Raw genomic sequence first — 19407 nt, 5'->3', positions numbered from 1 at the left:
ATCCAATGTAACTGAGCAAATCATCCTGTGAGTTCTGAATAGCTTGGCTTTTTGTTTAACACCACAAAGTAAGGTCCTGATGTACCAAAGAGCAGGTTTGCTCTAAGTAATTTATATTAACCAAATGCATTAATTTACCAAATGCTAACAATGTTACCTGTTTCCGTTCCTTGGAAGCAATGGGGAAACAAATGTAAACCATGAACGCAGGACCCATCTGTGAACAGCCAAAGAAAACAGCTTGCTTTGGGAAGCTAAGAGAAAAGTGGCTGCTGTCCTTATTATTAGGTATGACAGGGTGGTGGTAGCAATGGAACAGGGTTAACCATTATAAATGTCTATGAGGTGGGTTTACTAGTCTGCATAGAAGCTATTGACAAAATCAGTTAAGTTGCTTACAGTGCAATCCTATGCAGAGTTACTTATGTCTACATCCATTGAATTCAATATACCGGAGTAACTCTACATAAGAGTGTTATATTAGGGTCCTTAGGGGGAAACGTCTAAAATTCATTAGAATGCTTTTTCAAAGTGTAGGCTTTTTAAAGGTTTAATTTGAGCAACCTTTGGTTGCTCCTTTTTGAGCACAAAGGAAACAAATATCTGCCTTTAAGATGCCACAATACCCTAACTTCGGTATGCATGCTAGACCTAAGAAGATGTCTTATGCTTTCTTATCTGTTATAGTGGTTTCCACTGAAGCAAAATCTATCCTCACGAAGAATTTAGTCATCACCAAGAACATTTTATTATCCTTTCGAATTTTTAAGAGAAATTCAGTTGATCTATACATCCATATAAATCATGTAGTGCACTCCCTGAGTGCAGGCTGTAGAGGAAGGACTTCCCAATGTGCCCCCCACCCAGATGCAAGCAGAAAACTTGGACCCCACCTTTCCCTTGATAGGCTAATTTTCCACAGACAAGAAGATTACGAGGCAAGCAAAAATTCTAAACCTGACATCTTGCACCGGTAGTCTGAAATAGAATAGTTCTAGGAAATACATACTATGATTTAGCAACACATGTGTATCAGCCCTTTATTTTCCTTTGCAGAAATCTTGAAACAGTGGGGACAAGAGGCAACTGAAGATGTAAATTTATGAGATGGTGGTATATTGATGATTTTGGAATGGGCAAAGAAGCAAGTGAGAGGCAGGTCACAAATGTTTGTTAAACATACCAAGCCAGAAACATACCTGTAATCAAATGATCCATTATCTACCTTCTGGTCATCAGGATCCAGGGGCACATCTTTATTTTCTCGCACTGTGAAGATGCGAGCAAACAATTGCAAATGAAAAATTATTTTATATGCCTTATTTTCATGCTTTCCAAGCTACAAATATTTGCTACAGTGGTTTGTATTTCTATAGAGGAACCCAGGTAACAGCACTCTCGGGTAAGGAGAGTAACTGATATAGAAGTGATTTGAGCATGTCTTAGATGGAACAGAGCTGTACAAGCAAGTGCGGGGGGGGGGGGGAGAGAACTTCCTCAAGGGTTATCACCAACCAGGGAGAAAAGGAAGTATGCTATAACCAACCACAATATACAATTGTATTGTGAAGATTCAATGATTATTCATATCATACAGGGAAAACCGTTTACAACAATAATTTAACTTTGGACAACCATTCACAATATTTAAGGCAATGGTAATACAACGACTCAAGGTCTATATACAAGGAGAGATATAATGTCCCATAATATGTCTATAGCATTGTTTCAAGCTGCTGGTAAGTCAGCTAGGGAGCCGTCACTTCTTGACCCTGAAGCTGTGCGACTACGAAGGGCGAAGCTGAAAATGAAATCGACACAAGGCAATGGACAAGCAGAGTGGCAACGAGCAATGCCGGCCTTCTCACACTTCGCTCGTTTCAAAACGTTCCTTCATCAGGCCACCAATTAATTATAATTTCCACAAAGAGCAGGGGACGCAAGGCATTCAATCTCCAGCGTTATGTATTGTAGCAATCTCAAAGGTGCCTTTGAGATTGCTACAACACATAACATTTTTAATGTCAATACATTACATGGAATTATTTTATTAAACAAATAAGATACAAAATTAACCATAGGCCAGTGGATAAATGTGATACATATAAATCTCAAGTCAAAACAGGATTCTGGTTTAAGCCCTCTTAAAATCTTGTCTGCTGCCACTTTTGTATATATTACAGCTTGTTTTTCTGAGCATGTCTGGTTCAAAATTCTAATGTTTGTAACACATTGGGGAGAAATTAAAATAAAGTCCTTAAAAAGCCTACACTTCTATCTGACTATATAATTCTGCAAACGTATTTCCAACGACTCACCAGCGCAGGCGCAGTTCCAACAAGTCTCTGGGTCTCAGAAGGGCCTACAGGTTGGCTGTGCCCTCCCCAGCCCTGATTGGGCCAGGCCAGCATGGAACATGCCTGGCTTGCCTGCGCTGGGCCTTCCAAGACTTCCCCCCAGCTTTGATCTGCCATGGGGGGAGGTGACATGGGGGGGCAGTGCGGCTTGCCTGCTCCCCCCCCGCTTCCCCCCCCCAAGCCTCTATCTGTTGTGTGGGAGGGGCGTGGGAGGCAGCATGGCTTGCTTGCTCTCTCCCCTTGCTTTCCACACCAAGCCTTGATCTGCCATGGGGCGGAGGGAGCTTGGGAAGCGGGTTCTGCAGCTTGCCGGCCGGACCTGCAGAACCTAGGTCTACTCGCCATGGCTTTGCACGGTGAGTAGACCTGGCCTCTAATCCAGCATAGCCCAGGTCCACCTGCCATAGTTTTGCAAGGCAGGTAGACCTGTTCGCCAGATGTGCGGAAGCTAGGTCTACTTTCCATGGCTTTGAAAGGTGGGTAGACCTGGACCCTGCATGTTTGAAGGTCAGCTCTCCTCATCATGGCTTTGTAAAGTGGGTAGACCTGGCCTCCATACATCTGAAGGCCAGATCTACTCACTATGGCTTTACTCAATAGGTAGACCTGACCTCCGCATGTCTCAAGGCCAGGTCTACTCACCATGACTTTGCAAGGTGAGTTGACCTGACCTCTGGACCCATGGATCCCAGGTCTATCTGCCATAGAGTTGTAGAGCAGGTAGACCTGGTCTTTGTCCTTTCAGGGGCCAGGCCAATGGTGGGGAGGAGTTCTCCATACCCACTATCTGATGGTGCAGCATGCTCTTGCGCACCACAGTAGGGTGATTTCAGCCCCAAGTGGACTCAATTTGACCCACTGTGGAGTGCAGGAACACTCCAAGGCCCTTTCTGCGCCTCCAGGCAGCACTCCCAGGCTCCATGGCCACTCAATTTGGCCCAAATCAGGGCTGAATCAGGCGGCTGCAGGATGCAGGCAGGAGTGCTTCTGTGCCCTTTCCACCCCCCTGCCAGCGCTCTTGGGCTCCACAATGGCCCAAATCAGGCCTGGGATTGGCCAGCAGAGGGAAGGGCCCACCCGCCTGCCAAGCCCTCTGAAGCCCAATTGGGGCGAGGAGGTGGTAGGACAGATGAGCCTGCCTCCCAGCCCTTTCCTGCCATGATCGGCCAGTGCTGGGAAGGGGGCAATGCCAGGCCCAGCCACCCTGCCCTCCCCCCACCCAGATCGGGGTACGGCAGAGGGGGCAATGCCAAGCCTGGCCGCCCTGCCCTCCCTTCAAGCAGATTGGAGTGCAGTGGAGGTGGCAGTGCCTGTCCTGCCTGTCCCGCCCTTTCTAGAGCCTGTTGTATTCCCCCCCCCCACAATGGGCTTTGTTGCTAGTCTGTTATGCTGCAGGGACTGGGGTGAGAGAATGAGGGAGAGAGATTTTGTAATAATAAAATAAAGTAACCAGATAATACTATAACATGGAAGTTATAATTAAATGGTGACTATTACAATTTATGAAGTGTAAATCTTGGTATTATCATGGACTTCCCTATATCCTTAATCTGTCTAAGACAACATGTGCAAACACTGTATCTCTATAGAGACATTTAAGCATTCCACTACTACAGTTCCCTGGATAGTCTTAGCCATCTGTACCATTTTGCAGCAAAAGTGTGTATAAATCTCTCTCATACACAAGCACACAAACCTACCTTTTCCTTTAATAGATAACTGAGAAATTGAGATATTCCCTGTAAACATGCTAGCCAGAGAGGGCACCTAATAACTTCATCCTGAAATAATGTAGCCTCTTTCTACTGCTTTATGTATTCTTTTACATAGAACTCTTTCTTTATACTTGTTTCAAATCGATCGATAAATAAGACTGTCATAATCTTTTAAGCGTCTTTCAGGATCTAGTTGCAAGCTGCCTTGCACTTAGAAGTTGTTAGCTCCTGGAAGACAACAGTGGCCATCACACAACCATGGTATACAACCCAAAAGGATGTGAGGAAAGACACAACGTGTCACTGCTCAGACCTTTCTCCATCTTTGGAACATTGTATTGAGATTCTTTCAGGAAAAAGTTCTAGTGCAAGCACTGAAAGAGCCAACACAGTGAGCAAATGTGAGGTCAAGTCTTAACAACGATAAAGGGATCTGTAGCATTATCTCCCATCTAGCAAGAAATCCTCCTTGTCTTGCCTTTAACAAGATTCTTTTTAGCCCTGCAGATGTCCAGAACATATAGGAATAAATCCTTCCACTGGGAAGGCTATTGCTAAGATTCTAAGATCTAATTAGATGCAGAATTAAATACTTAAATCTCTCTCACACACATACTCACCCTAAGAGACTACTGTTTCTCTTACCTGGATATTTCCCTCCTCTGCTTCTCTTAATGAAACAAACGATCAGCAAAATCAGGACCAGAAGAGCGATGGCACACATCAGTCCAATAAACCAACCCTGAGTTGCAATGTCTCCTTGGTTCTTAGTATATGCTAGTAGGAAGAGTAAAAAAAAAAGGTAAAGTAGAATTGAACCACACATAAGAGAAATATTAAACCAAGGGTAACAGATTCTCCCTCTCCCATCCATTGCCAACTTTCAAGTTTTAGGACTGTTTTATCTTTGTTCATATTGCTGCACTCTGTGCCCTGGAAAACCTGTTTGAAATTTGAAGCATAATGATGAGCACCTCCCCCCACAAATAAATGCATTGTTACTCAAGCTTCTAAAAGAGGCAATACAGATAAAATGGTAGTAGTAAAGGCCAAAGAGATAGCAGCAGTGCATGGAATGGATGGGTGAGAAAAAAAGCAATGCCTAACAAAGGAAGGTATATAAAATTGGTAAAATAAGGGCAAAAAAAGCTGGGTAACAGATGTGATCTTTCATTTATAGTAACAGAAAATGTGCAATTTGCATAGCAAAAGTCCTTCAAGAATCAACTGAGGGCTTATATCGATGTGGCACACAGTTAGAATAACCAATAAATACAAATAATTTCCGAGGACATTATCCACTGCCTTGACAATTGTTAATAGAAACAGCACTAAAAGGAATCCCTGCCAAAAGGGACACAGTTCAGAAATGTGGAGTATGTAATCAATTTATATTTTCATATTTTGTTCATTCTGAGGTCATGGAGGGATATAAACTCATATTCAGTAAAAAATAAACAACCTCAAATATCTTTTCATCAATGACAGAGATTATGGCAAACGCACCCCCCAAAGGGAGGAGAGATGGAAGGTGCCTGGGTGGATCCACCATTTCATGAGGAGCTGGGGCTAAATTTATCTATACAACAATATATCTACTTATTCATGATAGGGAGCAAATACATTAAACCTTAATTCACTTAGTGTGATAATTTCTTGTGAAAAGAAAAACATATGTGCCTTCTGACTTCAATATGAGAATATCCACCAGTGCGCTAACTGGTTTGTATAGAAGTTATTTCCCCTACTTCATGTATAAATATATTGAAATCTCATGTGAATAGAAACTTTGTGAAGTTAATTTGTCGTTCAGGTAGCAGCCAAAGGTGGACTGGGAGGCAAACAAGCCTGGGAAAGGGCTCTGCCCCCAACCCTGCTCCCTGATGGAGGGGGGAGGGTAGGAGCAGGCTCCCTGTAGCTTCTGCATGGCTCCCACTAACCTGTCTTGTGCAGGGTGTGGGGTGCTTCATTGTGGTGGTGGTAGCTCCTGCTCCCTTGCAGTTGCCATCAACTCACAGTGGCGATGGCTCCTACCCCTTCCACGTGGGCCGCCCCAGAGTTGGGACTTTGCCCAGTGGCCTTAATTGTCAATCTGTCCCTGCCCTGGTAGCAGTTGATTCTGTTAGGTAAAGATCATTTTAGCTGACATAAACATTCCACAGCACTTTAAACACTACACTAGGGCATTCCAGAATTCATAAAAAGTGCAGCTCATCAAGACTGTATTCCTTCCTCATTATAGGAATAATTAACTTGAACCAAATTAGGAAAGGACATGATGGTTGGATTTATGACTATAACATCAATGAGAGTTCCCCTTCCTCCCATCCTCTGAATCAAGGCGGAACTGTACTATAGCCTAATGGTTTTATCAGAACAGTAGTAGCATCTCATATAAGCATCTTTCAAGTTATCTATGATAATTTTTTAAATACCACTAATGGAAGTTTGTAACAGACACACAGAGTTGAAATTCTGCCAACATTATAATGAAGATACACTTTACAATCACAGCCAATAGATCTTTCCCAGTCTCTCTGTCTGGGTCTCTTCACGAAGTAGCTTTAAGTGCTTCATTTTGCAAAACTAACACTAAGAGTTTGGTCACAGGAAATGTTTTAGAGGGCTCTTTCCTTTTAAATTACATTCAAATATGTGAATGAAACATTTAATCCACCACCCTTGCTGAAAATCATCTTACAATTTCTTCAAATCTAGGAAAACATAATGACAATGTATGCTTACTATCGGGGCATGTAGAACTTAAAAACAAAAACCCCAGGCCGGGGCTAGTCTTTGAACTACAGTGAACTGGGTAGGCTTAGTTCTTGGAGCTCTCTTCAAATGCAGAAGAAAGATGGATGCACAACATCATCCCTAGTGACTGGCAGGCACGATGATCCCTCTGGATTGCTGCAATTATCAGGAACTTGGCATTTGCCTTGTCAATATTGTTACTGACAGTACGTTCTAGTCGTTGCAGTTCAGGACTCCAGCTTAAACCACTGATTTCACTGGACACTTGAGAAAGCATCCTCCACTTCTATATGTGGGTATGCACAAAAGTTGGGCTTGGCCTTGACAGTCTAGTTCAAGCTACACTATATGGGAGGCTAGTGTTTGGCTCTCACATCATTTTCTTTAATGTTAAAAAGGAGCAGCAGGGTAGAGTGATATTTGGGGCTACAGCAGGGAGTAGATGCTGTTTACCCAATAGAAATTGTTCCCCTCTGAGTGAGTAGGAGTTGCAGTGTGTGTGTATGTGCTGGGGATGGGGGGAGTACATATATTGTATCTATTTTTTCCCCTTATAGGAGTAGCAGCAGTTCAGTGGAGGGGTTTCTGTTGGGGAAACAACATGATTAGCTCCCCAACCCACCCCTGCTCTGCAGCTCCAGTTTAAATGCCCTTCTGTGCAACTGCTTTTAAAGAAAACATCATGAGCTACTACAAATAATGGTTAGTTTGGTCCTCAGTATCCATTATCAAGCTGTCAATTACACACACTCTCTCTCCATTAAGAGTTGTAGTTGTTTCTCATGCCATCCTCCTTTATCTCCCTTTCCTAATGAAACCAGGTTGAGAAAGTTAAAGGGGGAAAAAAGCATCTACTACTAATAACACGGGGATAGACTGATTTCATTTATGGCTGTCTGACAAATAGTTTACATACCAATATATCTAATTCTTAACATGGCCAAATCTGTGGATAGCTAAATCCAGAGAATGGAGCCATAAGCAAACAAGACATCTTTCTAGGAAAAAGTCCCACGTTTGCAGAAAAATCCAAAATCTAAATTGTGTGTGTGTGTGTGTGTGTGTGCGCATGAATACAAGCAGTGGGAAGAATCTGCCGCTATATTTTTACATGATGCTTTTCAAAAGACATAAGCAGCTTTAATTGACTGAAGGAGTGCCAGGTTCCCCTCCTACCCTTTGTGCTTTTAAATTCTCCCCTTTCCCTCCGGACAGTTGATTTACCATGCATTTTCTTTTCCTGTTATAAAAGCCCTACTGCGGGAAATGAGCATACTTTGAAGCTATGAAATTCTTTTAATGGAAGGATCAAGGTACTAATTGCAGAGATCTAAGAATTACATTAGACTAACAATTTACAGACCTGGGGTAGGGGGGATAGAATTATGTGAAAGGCCTTTGGATAGAGTGAACAGTCATTTTATTAGGGGAACTAGAACATGGAAAAGCTTTCAATAGAAGAATAAAATCTGGAAAGAATGAATCTATAGAATTATGAAACCTAACCCAAAATAGTACAGACAAACTAAAGTGTAGAACAGCAAGTGTTTTGGACTGTTTGATATTTCTTCCAGCATCTATAGATCTTAACTCTTAAAATAGTGTTAGAATGGTGTACACCCTCACAGGCTTGCAGAAAAAAATTAAATTTTAAGTAAATGATGAGGGGGTTAAAATCCCACCCAGATGGAGAATACCAACAGAGATGTTGCGAGATTTTGATAGTCTTGTGGCTTTGCCTCACAACTGTGGCACTGGAGCCCAGGTCGATGCAACATTGGCAGGTTGGGAGAAATGAAGAGGGGCCAAGAGAGGGGAGAGGGGAGAAAAAAGTGCAGAAAAGGTTGGGGGTGGGAATGGAATGCAGAAAAAGTAGTGAAAAGCTTGGGAAAGTGGGCATCAATGTGGGAGGATAGATTTTCCCTCCCCTACAACTTCCATGGGTTCCAGAAAAGGGGAGGGTATTCATCATAATACTCTGCCCAAAGCAAATGAATAATGCCAAAATCTCATAATACACATCAAATGTAGCGATTCTACCTTACTTGACTTTTATTTATGCTGATCCTGAGCTGCTTCCAAAACCTAAGGCTATGCCAATACATCAAGTATTGACAGTACTACCTCTCTACAATGAGATCTCATATCAAAGGCTATGAAATAGGTACATAACTGCTAACATTGGTCCAGTCTCATGAAGGCTAAGCACGGTAGAAAGAAGACTTCCCAAGCCTCTATTTCTACCACAACAGCAACTGGATGAGCAGAGAACAGAGGCTGGGCTGTATGTTAAATAAAATAAACAAGAGTGTTGTGGCATCTGAAAGACTACAAGATTTTATTCTAGCATAAACCATCTTGTTACATGTAGGGGCCACAATATTCTTGTTTATTTTGTTGCAAATCTTCATAAGCAGATCTATAAATCTCATGTAAATCTGGACAGAGAAATAATAACCAGTCTTGTTATTGGTATTCAATTACTGAAAAAAAAATCATCTTAACTATTTATAGAATCTTTCCTTTTCAAGTGTGCGGATAGCGTGTACTAAATTGAGATCCCAGCAGATGCATACAGCATATGTGAAGGGCAGCTATCAATGTATCCCAGCTAAAGAGACTGTGTATATGTCAAATTGGTTGTATTGAAGATTTAAGCCCATTATATATTATATTGCCCATTGTATGATTTCTCAAGAGGGAAATTTTTGCCTTCTCATCACTCTCAATGTAGAGGTTACTCATCATTGGATATAACTGTTTATCTGCTCTCTGATAAAGATGGAAGTATTTCTTACCAGGTCGCATTATTTGCAGTTACAGCAAAGAAAATGTGAGTCAGATCTGTGGGAAAATAAAGGCACCCAAATGCTGTTTTTATTTTAATGTGATACCTTTGACTGACATGACTCATGTTTATGTATATGACTTCTGTATTATATTGAATTTAATTTTTTTTGTATATGGAATTCTTGATTTTTACCAATAACTTTAACATGTTTTTCAATGGCCTTTGGCTATAGTAATAAATTTTGACTGGGAGAGCTCAAAGTTCTACCCAGGTCTATTCAATGGGGTTTACTGTCAGAAAACCATTCTTAGGATTGTACTGTAACTCCCTTATTTTTGATGAAACAGATAATAACATGGCTACCCCCCTTTGGGACTGTTACATAAAACAAGAGAATATGGTGAGAACAGGGAATCTAAATTAGGTGCCCAAATCCGTAGATTCTTTGACTACAGAACTACATTAGAAACTATTTGGAATCAAAATGTTCCAAACATTTTTTCCTTGACTGCCCAGATGTTAGAATTTCTAGATCAATAATTGTGTGAAGTTAGATCGCAAAGGACCATGTGGACCAATATTCTAGGATATAATTTTGGAAGACATTATTGTAGTGTGATTGCTGATTTTATAGGTATGCAATGTATGTCTTTATTCATTCACTGTTTGTTATAATATAAGGACACTAACTAAAGTGCATCTCAGACTGAACAGCAAGTAATGTAGCCCAAACTGTCTAGATCCAGGAAATGCTTGTTCAGACAAAATAAATCATGATTGATGTTGTTGTTGTAATATGCAATCTTTACAAGGAGTAATTTTATTTAAACATGCGGGTAGTATAATCTTCTGTCATTCAACATGCCAATTCTCTAGGGAAGGCATACAGACCGGAAGTACAAATTTTGGGGGTATAGGGGTATGGCAGAAATGCTTTATTGATTGTAACCAGTTGAAGGAGTAAGCACACTAATATCAGCTTGGTGTCATGGGGAGGGAGAACTTTGCCATGCTTTCTAGTAGTTATAGTTGGACATGTCTTGCCCACCCAAAAGGAATGAATAAAATCACAATACAATCTACAGTGTTTGCTTGCGTTATAATTCGTGAACCTCCTCAAATGTAAACCAAGGTCAGAGTTAGAGAAATATTTTCCATGCATTCTGAAATCTGAAAGATTTCACCTGCCATGAGGAAGGAGAAAATGGTATTACATGTAACTCAATACAACAATACAAATTGACATCTAAGGACAGACCAAATGAAACTCGCCCAAGTCAAGTATTTAGTTTTCTTGCCTCAATCTGTTAGCAGGAAGAATGTCCCTCTTACTGAAGAGATTGCTAAAACTGAATCAAATCTTTGCAATTATTTACAAATACAATGAAAGCCCTGTACCTTTCAGTTACCCAATGTATTTTTTTTTATATTAGTGTTTTCATTCATTTATTCATGAATAAAGTCCCCCCATCTTTCCTTCATGGCTCAAAGTGATTTACAACACCATGATTAAAACATACAAAACACAATAAAACCACATTACTCCCCATGCTAAAGCATAGTATGAAGCAGTTCAAAGAACAAAATATCTCTTAGTAATTTCAGCTACACAAAAGTGTTGAATTCAGACCTTCATCAGAAGGAGAAATATTAGCACAAGTAACTTCAGCCTGTTTTACATTTTAGATGGTTTCTGGGTACAGGTCACCCTTTCACTTCCCAATCTCTTTGTCAATTCAGAAAGTTAGCTTGCTTTTGCTGAGGCCCAATTTAATGGTGAGGCAGAGAACGTCCTCATGAGACCTCACATGGACCGAGCATCATCTCATTGGAACAGGTCTGCAATCTGTGCAAAGCAACTATGCTTGTTTAGTTAGCATGGCAGCACAATATCCTTGAGGGCTATGGAACTCCAGTGTGCAAACTAAGCACACATAGCTGCTTTGCACAGGTGGCAGCAGTTTAAATGACACACTGATAGCGTAATCCTAAGAACACATTTCTGGGAATAAGCCCCACTCAATAGACCCGAAGAGAATAATAAGTAGACCAGTTCAGAATTATACTTAAGATCACGAACTTGACTGAGGAAGCTCTTTTGTCTCACCAGCTTCATGTGACTCAAGCTGTAGATTTTGTTACTGTTGTTGATCCTTCTCTTTGCCTTCTCAGATCTTTCATTAGCCAGGTCTCATTATTGCCAGTTACCAAATACCACTAACTTTGTTCTTTTCTTTCTCGATTCTGCTCAGAGTTTGGTTTGTTTTTAGCACCCTTTATTTATCTTTCATCTCTGATTTTGGGGTGTTATTTTCTTCCTTGGGTTCCTCTTCACTGCTTGTCTCATCTCTCTTCATTGTATTTTCTGTCTTTGGGCCTTTTAAAAATTGTTCCTTATTTACTATCCACTGTAAATCCCATTGTTCCTGATTGCTATCCACTAGAATTCAGTTGATTCTCTTCCTTCAAAAAACGACTTAAGATTCTTCCAGTTTTTAGTTTTATTTGTTTAAACTGGAATCTAAGTCCATTGGGCCAGTCTTTTCTGTTACGTACATTTTGTACAGTGCTTAGTTTTTAGGCACTTCACAAACCGAAAATTTAATTGCATTATGTATAAGAAAATGCAATTACATTTTTGGTTCGTGAAGTGTCTTCATATTAGAAGCCAGAATGTTTTCTACTATTCCGGGTCTAAATCCTACCATATATTTTGGCATGTTATATTTATAAAATTTCCTTAAGTTTGATCGCATTTTGCTTCCAGCTTGCTCCATAATGTCAGTCCCATTCCTCGTTTGGGATCTTATTGATTGGATTTCAGACATTTCTTACAAGAAATCTGCCTCTAACTCTGCTGACTTCTTTCTATAAAAGGAGCTACCATTATAAATATAACACACCCACCAACAGGAGCTAGCTAGCTCCTTGAATGTTTCAGTAAAATCCTAACCATAGCTACCCCTTTGTAAGTCCACTGAAGTCACCTGGCTTTCAAGAGTGTATGCTTATGACTGTACTGTTTGTTGAATACTTCCTAAAATACAGAAATGGAAGTTCAGAAACATGCATGTTAACATAGCAGCTTGTGAAGATTACAGAGAATTCTGGGACACACAATGACGATGCACAGCAACATTCTGTGATAATAAAATAAAGTATAAAAATTTCCAGAATGCTATTTATTACTTCATTTATTGGAATAAACATGACACATCTCTCTGTGCATCTTCTGCAGATAAATTTTAAAAACCCTTCACATACTTTCCCCACATATACCCAGATATAAAACTTTTCATATGATTACATGTGTTCATGCGTCAGCTGGCAACATGGCAATGGGAGTAATAGGTGGCAACACGACAAAGTTTACCATGAATAAGTTCACACAAGCGCATCTCTCCCCTGCAATGCATAAACATAACAAATAGCAACAGGGTAGCAGTTTTCTTGACAGAAGGATTCATCTTTAGGTCTAAACAAAAAGACATGGTTCTCTGCCCTTGTTATAAGCGTTATAGTGTAAGATCAGGTAGATTTGCAAAAAGGCCATGCCAACACATTTTCAGCAAGTAGTGCATTAAATAGAGGAGGGGAGAACATGCGTGTGCCACCCAAAGCTTCTTGGAGGGTGGGATAAAAATGAGATACATATTCAGATAACTTCAGTAGAAATGATACGTTCAGTTAGCTGAGCTCTATAATAAGGGCAGCATGTTTAATGTCAGCAAAAGAGTGGATGAAGTTTATTCCATGCATGGCTTAATTCCTCCATCCAAAAAAAATGTCACAAAACAGCAGTAAGGTTTGGAATGGAACAAAATATCTCCAAGATGTATCACACAGCGGGGATGAACCCCATCTCACCTGCACTTGTGTTAAAGGTTATGTTCGAGCTGGTGATGGTATCATTCCCTTTGAGAAAAACCCGTACTATATACTTCTCCCCAGGAGTCAGGTTAATCAGCTCCATAAAGGGTCTATCAGTGGTAGATTTCATTGTTTTGTTACCTAAAGAACAGAAACCTCACATCAAAGGCAGCTAGCAGAAAAATCAGAGATTACTATGCTGGCAAATTCCACTGATGACACCTTGGGCTACTAAAAAGACTTACGTCCCTGTAGATAATAGGAAGTGGTTTAGAGAGCTGTATCATACAGTTAATATCCATGGTTTTGGTACTAGCAATTCAAAGTTCAAGAATTAGTGTACAAAAGTTGTGCCATCAATCCATGCTTCTTGTTTGTATAAGAATGAATTTTCTAGAGCATTTAGTCTAATGAAGCACCTATTTCAATTTTGTTAGAGTGTATCCGGTGGAACCTTCCCATACTAAATGTTGAGATTTAACACAAAATCAGGAGTACAAGAAAAATAAATCAGGAGGCTTTCATACAACCATCTCTGAATGTCCATTATCTGGACTGGAAGCAATTGGCACAGCCCTTACTTACATAGGTTGCTGGTGTAGTACTGAATCTGACATGTAGATCACATCTGACTAATCCTCCCTCTGGACACAACCTTATATTAGCAGTGCTATCCTCAGCAGAGTTACACCCTTCTAAGCCCACTGACCTCAATGGACTTAAAAAACATAGTTGCAGTCATATGTAGCTACCTGTTGTTCATCGGGTGAGTCCCCTGTGCAGTCACACATGGGTGTGTGTGCTTGTGCAGGCCTACCGTGGAGAAGTTTCTGAAGCTCAAAAGCACCAGATGGTGCTCCCCCCCCCCTGTTTTCCTGCCTTTTTTCAGCATGATAAGGAAAGGGCGGAGCTCTCCCTTCAGTTCCTAGCTGCTCCTGCCAGAGACAGGTAAACTCACTCAGTAAATCCATTAGAGCTCACAGTACATCACGAGGGAGAAATGTGTGACTGGGCAGGTGACCAGTTGATGAACAACAGTTACAGGTAACCACGTTTTCATCATCATGGTACCTGTGCTGTCTCACATGGGAGAATAGTGAGCTTACTTATTGTCCCGGAAGGCAAGATGTGAGTTCTTAACAGAATTAGGACTCAATCACCATTCTTCCAACTGCTGCTTCTTTCACGGTATCAATGCTTTGCAAATGTGCAGGAGGAGGACCAGGTGCCTGACAAACTGCATCCAGAGAAAGGCAACAACAAATCACAGCAGAAGCTGATTGTGTTTGAGTGGAATGAACACTGAGCTGTAAAGGACAGCCAATTTGCACAGTTTCATAACATAAATACATGCAGGAGGTGATCTACCTGGAGATAGATCGTGCTGAGAGTTTGCTGCCTGATCTGGGTTCAGTGCAGAAAATTAAAATGCTTGACTGTTTTCTGATGAGCTTAGTTCTGTTGACGTAAAACAGTAGAGCTCTGAGCATGTCCAGTGTATGAAGATCCTGCTCTTTATCATCCTGTGGTAATGGGGGAAAGATTGGCAAGGTAATATCTTAGTTCAGATCAAATGTGGAGATCACTTTATGCAGGACCTTAAGGGAAAGCTGTAAAACCCCTCTGGTATTGAACAGAGCTTAGTATTGGAGAGCTTGGTGATCACTGACTCTTCTGGCCGATGTTATTGCTAGTAGAAATATGTACTTTGTGGCAAGTAGGTGAAAAGGGCAGGTAGCCATTGGCTCAAAAGTCATACCTATCAATTTTGTCACAACACAAAGGATAGATTCCACTGTGGGGCTGGAGGACAAACAGGAAGAAATAGATTTAATAGTGCCCACAAGAAAAATTTGGACTCCCTTTGAGCAAAAACAGACTTTCCGTTAACAAGGACATGGAAACAAGTTATAGCTGCCAGGTGGACCCTAATGGAGGTTGAAGATAGTCCTCCATGAAGTAGATATAGAAGGTACTCAAAAACATGAGACAGGATTGATGCTCTTTTCTATAGCCCCAGCCTCTTTGACTGGGGATGATGGGCCTTGAACGCCCTGAAGAACCATAACTGTAAGCATGTACAACCTTGTATAAGGCACTACTGCAGCAGTGGAGGCCATTAAGCCTATGAGCTGCTGAATAGAAATGGCTGGCTGTTGCCAAAGCGGGTAACAATGAAGAATTCTTAGCCAGAATTCTGTACTGAGGTGGAAAGGCCTTTACTAAGGAGAAGTCTTAAGACAGCTCATATGAAAGTTGCCTTTTGTATTGGTTCTAACTTGGACTTTTTGAAATTTACTTGAAGATGCAATATTTTGACCAAGTTTAGGATTAGATTAGATTAGATGAATGTCTGATTGCAATTTTGGTTTGGTGTCTGTTACAGTTATGGATATTCTGGGTGCTGATGCCAAGCCGAAAGGCAGGACCACGTACTGTAGGTGCAGACTGCTGGAAACTATAACAAGAACCCACTGGTCTTGACAAACATCCATGTTATGTGGCAAAATCTTCCTTTCTCCATATTTGAAGTGTGGGTTGTTAGTCAAAAAACCTGAATAGGTTTGGGCTGCAGGATCAGCTGCATGTTTTGCTGAGGATATTTGATGTCTGAAAAGCTTTGAAGCCTGCAGCAGCAGAAACTTAGCCAGCTTGTGCTTGTCCTCAGGTAAAAGTTCCAGGAAGGGAACTATGCCATCCTACAAGAACAGTTGGTAATGAGCCATTATGCATTCATAATTGGCTATTTTAAAGCATATAGCAGAAGAGGTGTAACATTTTTTACCTATACCATCAAGTTTACGACCCTCTCTATCAATGCGGGATAAATGCTGAGTGCCCTTGTTTTTTCCCTGGATAGAGTCCACCAGCAGCAAATTTGCTGTAGGGTGTTGGAACAGAAAGTGGCCTCCCTATTTCTTTGTTCTATATTGATTTTCTATTCTGCACACTGACAGTGGAACTAAGGCAGGCTAAGTCATGGTCTGGTGACTTCTAGTAAATCATCCATTATCAGACAAGTAACTGGCCCAGTAGATCCTGGGTGCATGAAACACGGGATCTATAGCCATTGAAGAAGCGCAGGAGACATCCATTTCTAGAGAGAGAACTTCCCAGGGCAGTGGAATGTCTGTAGATGATGTCTTCTAGCTTGGAACCATGAGAAGCATATGGATCCCAGTCTATTGAGCCCGATAATTGTAATATGGGACTTGATAGAGGGATCTCTATCAAGCACCGTCATAGATATCTATCAGAGATTTATGACAGTGTGCTGCTGGACTCTGACAGATGTGATGGATTCGAGAGGCAGACTACTAACTAATTTGTGGTCTTTTCCTCTGTTTTTCTTCACAGGAAAAGTTGTCTAATGAAGGAGGTTTCAGAAAGGGAAACTTTCTCAATGGCAGCAGAGAGAAAACTGAGGGAAGGCATACCTCCTCCTCCTTATCGTGCTGAAAAAGGTGGAGAAGCAGCATGGGAGAGGGGAAAGGAGCATCCCCTGGTATTTTTGAGCTTCAAAAACCTCTCCGTGTTAGGTCTGTGTAAGTATAGTACCCATGCAGGACTGCACAGGTACCACAATGATGAAGGGTATAACTCTGTTTAGGATTGCAGTGTAAAAAGTGCCTTTTCTGAACTAATCACTATAAAGCTTAAATAAGGTTCACTTATTAAGAACATGCTCACGGATTAAAATAAGGTTAATCGTATATGAAATTTATGACATTGAAGACACGTACATTAAGTAAATACAATCAACCTTCTTATCTGATATAGGCAAGTATCTCTTTTATGATGAAAGTTTTAATAATCCTGCCTGCCTGGATGCTGCATTTACAATGTTAGAAAACCATTAGCACAAACATCCTTAATTGTTTATCAAAATGCTACTGGCATCCCTTAAAGGCACATTGAAGAAACATGTTCTTACAGTTCTGCTGTATCAATGGAGCATAAGAAACATCTCAGAAATCTGGTGGGTAGCCATGTTGGTCTGCAGTAGAAGATTCAAGTCCAATAGCACCTTAAAGATCAACCAGATTTCCAGGGTATGAGCTCTGACTTTCAAATGCTCATACCCTGGAAATCTAGTTGGTCTTTAAGGTGCTACTGGACTTGAATCTTGCTCAGAAAATATGGATACTTGTGATACTACAAGGACTAGCTGAGTGGGCTGCACAGAGATCTCCAATATTAACAAATCTATGTAGATTTGCACAGGACAGTAGACTGAGACTTCTGAGCAGTGACAGGCATTTTATCAAATACTTTGTATTCCGTTATGCAAGTAAAAGTCTCACAGAAGTCTTATTGACAAGTTATTTCAAATATTGTGGGTGATGCAAACGATGAAAAACTAAATTCATCTGCTACAAGCAACCCGAAGAATATAATATAGAATCTGGCCCAGCCAATTAAAACCACGGAAAGCATAGCTGCAAATACACACTTTGAATGAGAGAAAGATACATGAAATCTGAGTTGAACTCTGAATCACACATAAATTATACAATGCATACATATTTTTTCTGTTCAAGATGCTCAGCAAATCAGGAAGAAACAGTGCAGAATTGCAATGTCCTTTGAACAAAGTATATGTTGGTTCCTTTGATTGCTGTTTACTACAACTAATATTCAGTACAGAAAAAACTGGAACAGATCTGAAATTGTTTGGCTATTAATTTCTGTTAATCGCCAAAGCTCTTTCGGTTGGACAATGGCAGACTCCAAACGTTCTCTCTCTCTCCCAACCAATAATTATTTTCATTTTCCAAACCTCACCTAAGAATTTGCTGCCAGCTTAACATTTATTAATAGATCTCTGTAACTATTTTATTCTATTAAATTCTGCAGCTATAACAGATAACTTAGGTCAGTTTTTAAAAGCAGCTGCATCAGGATGTATTGTTCTGAATCCATCATGAAAGGGAATGGTAGGTAATTAAATTTTGGAGAGCAGCAACATAAAAAGCACAGCTCCACCATAATCTGACTTACAAATTAAATACTATGTGTCTCCACGCCTGCCCTCCCCTCCAGACTAAGCAAGAGATGTAAAACTTGTTGAGGTACTCGAAGATCTGTGAACAGCTTTCCAGCATATTTTACAATTTTAAATAACAGTGCAGGGTCAGTGGCAGACAGTACTCACCCTCCATTTTCTTAATGTCACATAGCAGCACTTGCCCCAGCAGGGGAAACATTCAGGTTGCCAATATGGCTACCCCATGGGGCAAACATCAGTTTGGGAGGGCATTTGAGGCTGGGGGGGGGAGAGAAACTCTCTCTTTGATTGAAATCCAGGACCCAGCAACTATTTAACAATAAAAACATGCTGGAAATACATTCATGGATCCTCCTGTTTCTAGTCTAGTTTGGCTGTTAGTTACGTTGTAGTTAAGATCATATAAAAATCCATTAAATGCCTGAGAGATGCCAGGATCCATAGTAGCATTGAGGACCCTGCAGTATTCCCATGCACCCAATGCTTACTGTTGATATACTCAACCACAAACTCAGTTTCAGGATCAAACTTGTGGTTCCAGGTGATGTTTGCCCAGTTACTGGTAGGTGAAGCTTTTACGTCCCAGATGGGCTTTCCATCGCCAGCTGGTGAACAGGTTAGAACAAAGGTTAGTAATCTAGCCAAATATGCATTCTAACTTATCACTTTTATATGAGGAAAATACTGAAAGCATAGTGTACAACAGGATTTGGATGCTAGAGCACTATCTCACTTGAGAAATGCATGACTTTCATTTTACATATCCACTTCAACTGAAACGAACTGTTCAGTAAACGCATGCTTTAAAATGTCAAGGTTATATACAAATCTCTATTAATTTGCCAGATACAAACACTCACTGAAATCCATGGACAGACTATGCTAAAACTCTCATCAATCCAATCCCTA

The 19407-nt window shown here is 40.7% G+C and overlaps 1 protein-coding gene across 18 annotated transcripts in view; it reads right to left on the bottom strand.

The window, feature by feature from the left end:
* The window catches only part of NFASC (neurofascin), a 328885-nt gene that overhangs the window by 13486 nt on the left and 295992 nt on the right, over nt 1–19407 (bottom strand). For 11 of the 18 annotated variants that reach the window (XM_054981817.1, XM_054981820.1, XM_054981827.1 and 8 more), the window contains 4 exons: nt 18987–19103; nt 13488–13631; nt 4718–4849; nt 1200–1269 (listed from right to left, as the gene is read on the bottom strand). In XM_054981817.1, coding sequence (XP_054837792.1) covers nt 1200–1269; nt 4718–4849; nt 13488–13631; nt 18987–19103 — 463 coding nt within the window. The remainder of the gene's footprint in view (nt 1–1199; nt 1270–4717; nt 4850–13487; nt 13632–18986; nt 19104–19407) is intronic. The other 7 variants (XM_054981829.1, XM_054981833.1, XM_054981836.1 and 4 more) reach the window with 2 other exon arrangements.

Source organism: Eublepharis macularius, chromosome 5 (assembly GCF_028583425.1).
Source record: "Eublepharis macularius isolate TG4126 chromosome 5, MPM_Emac_v1.0, whole genome shotgun sequence".
Lineage (NCBI taxonomy): Eukaryota > Metazoa > Chordata > Lepidosauria > Squamata > Eublepharidae > Eublepharis > Eublepharis macularius.
Note: the sequence above shows the minus strand (reverse complement) of the source record. Positions and strands in the feature narration are given on the sequence as shown.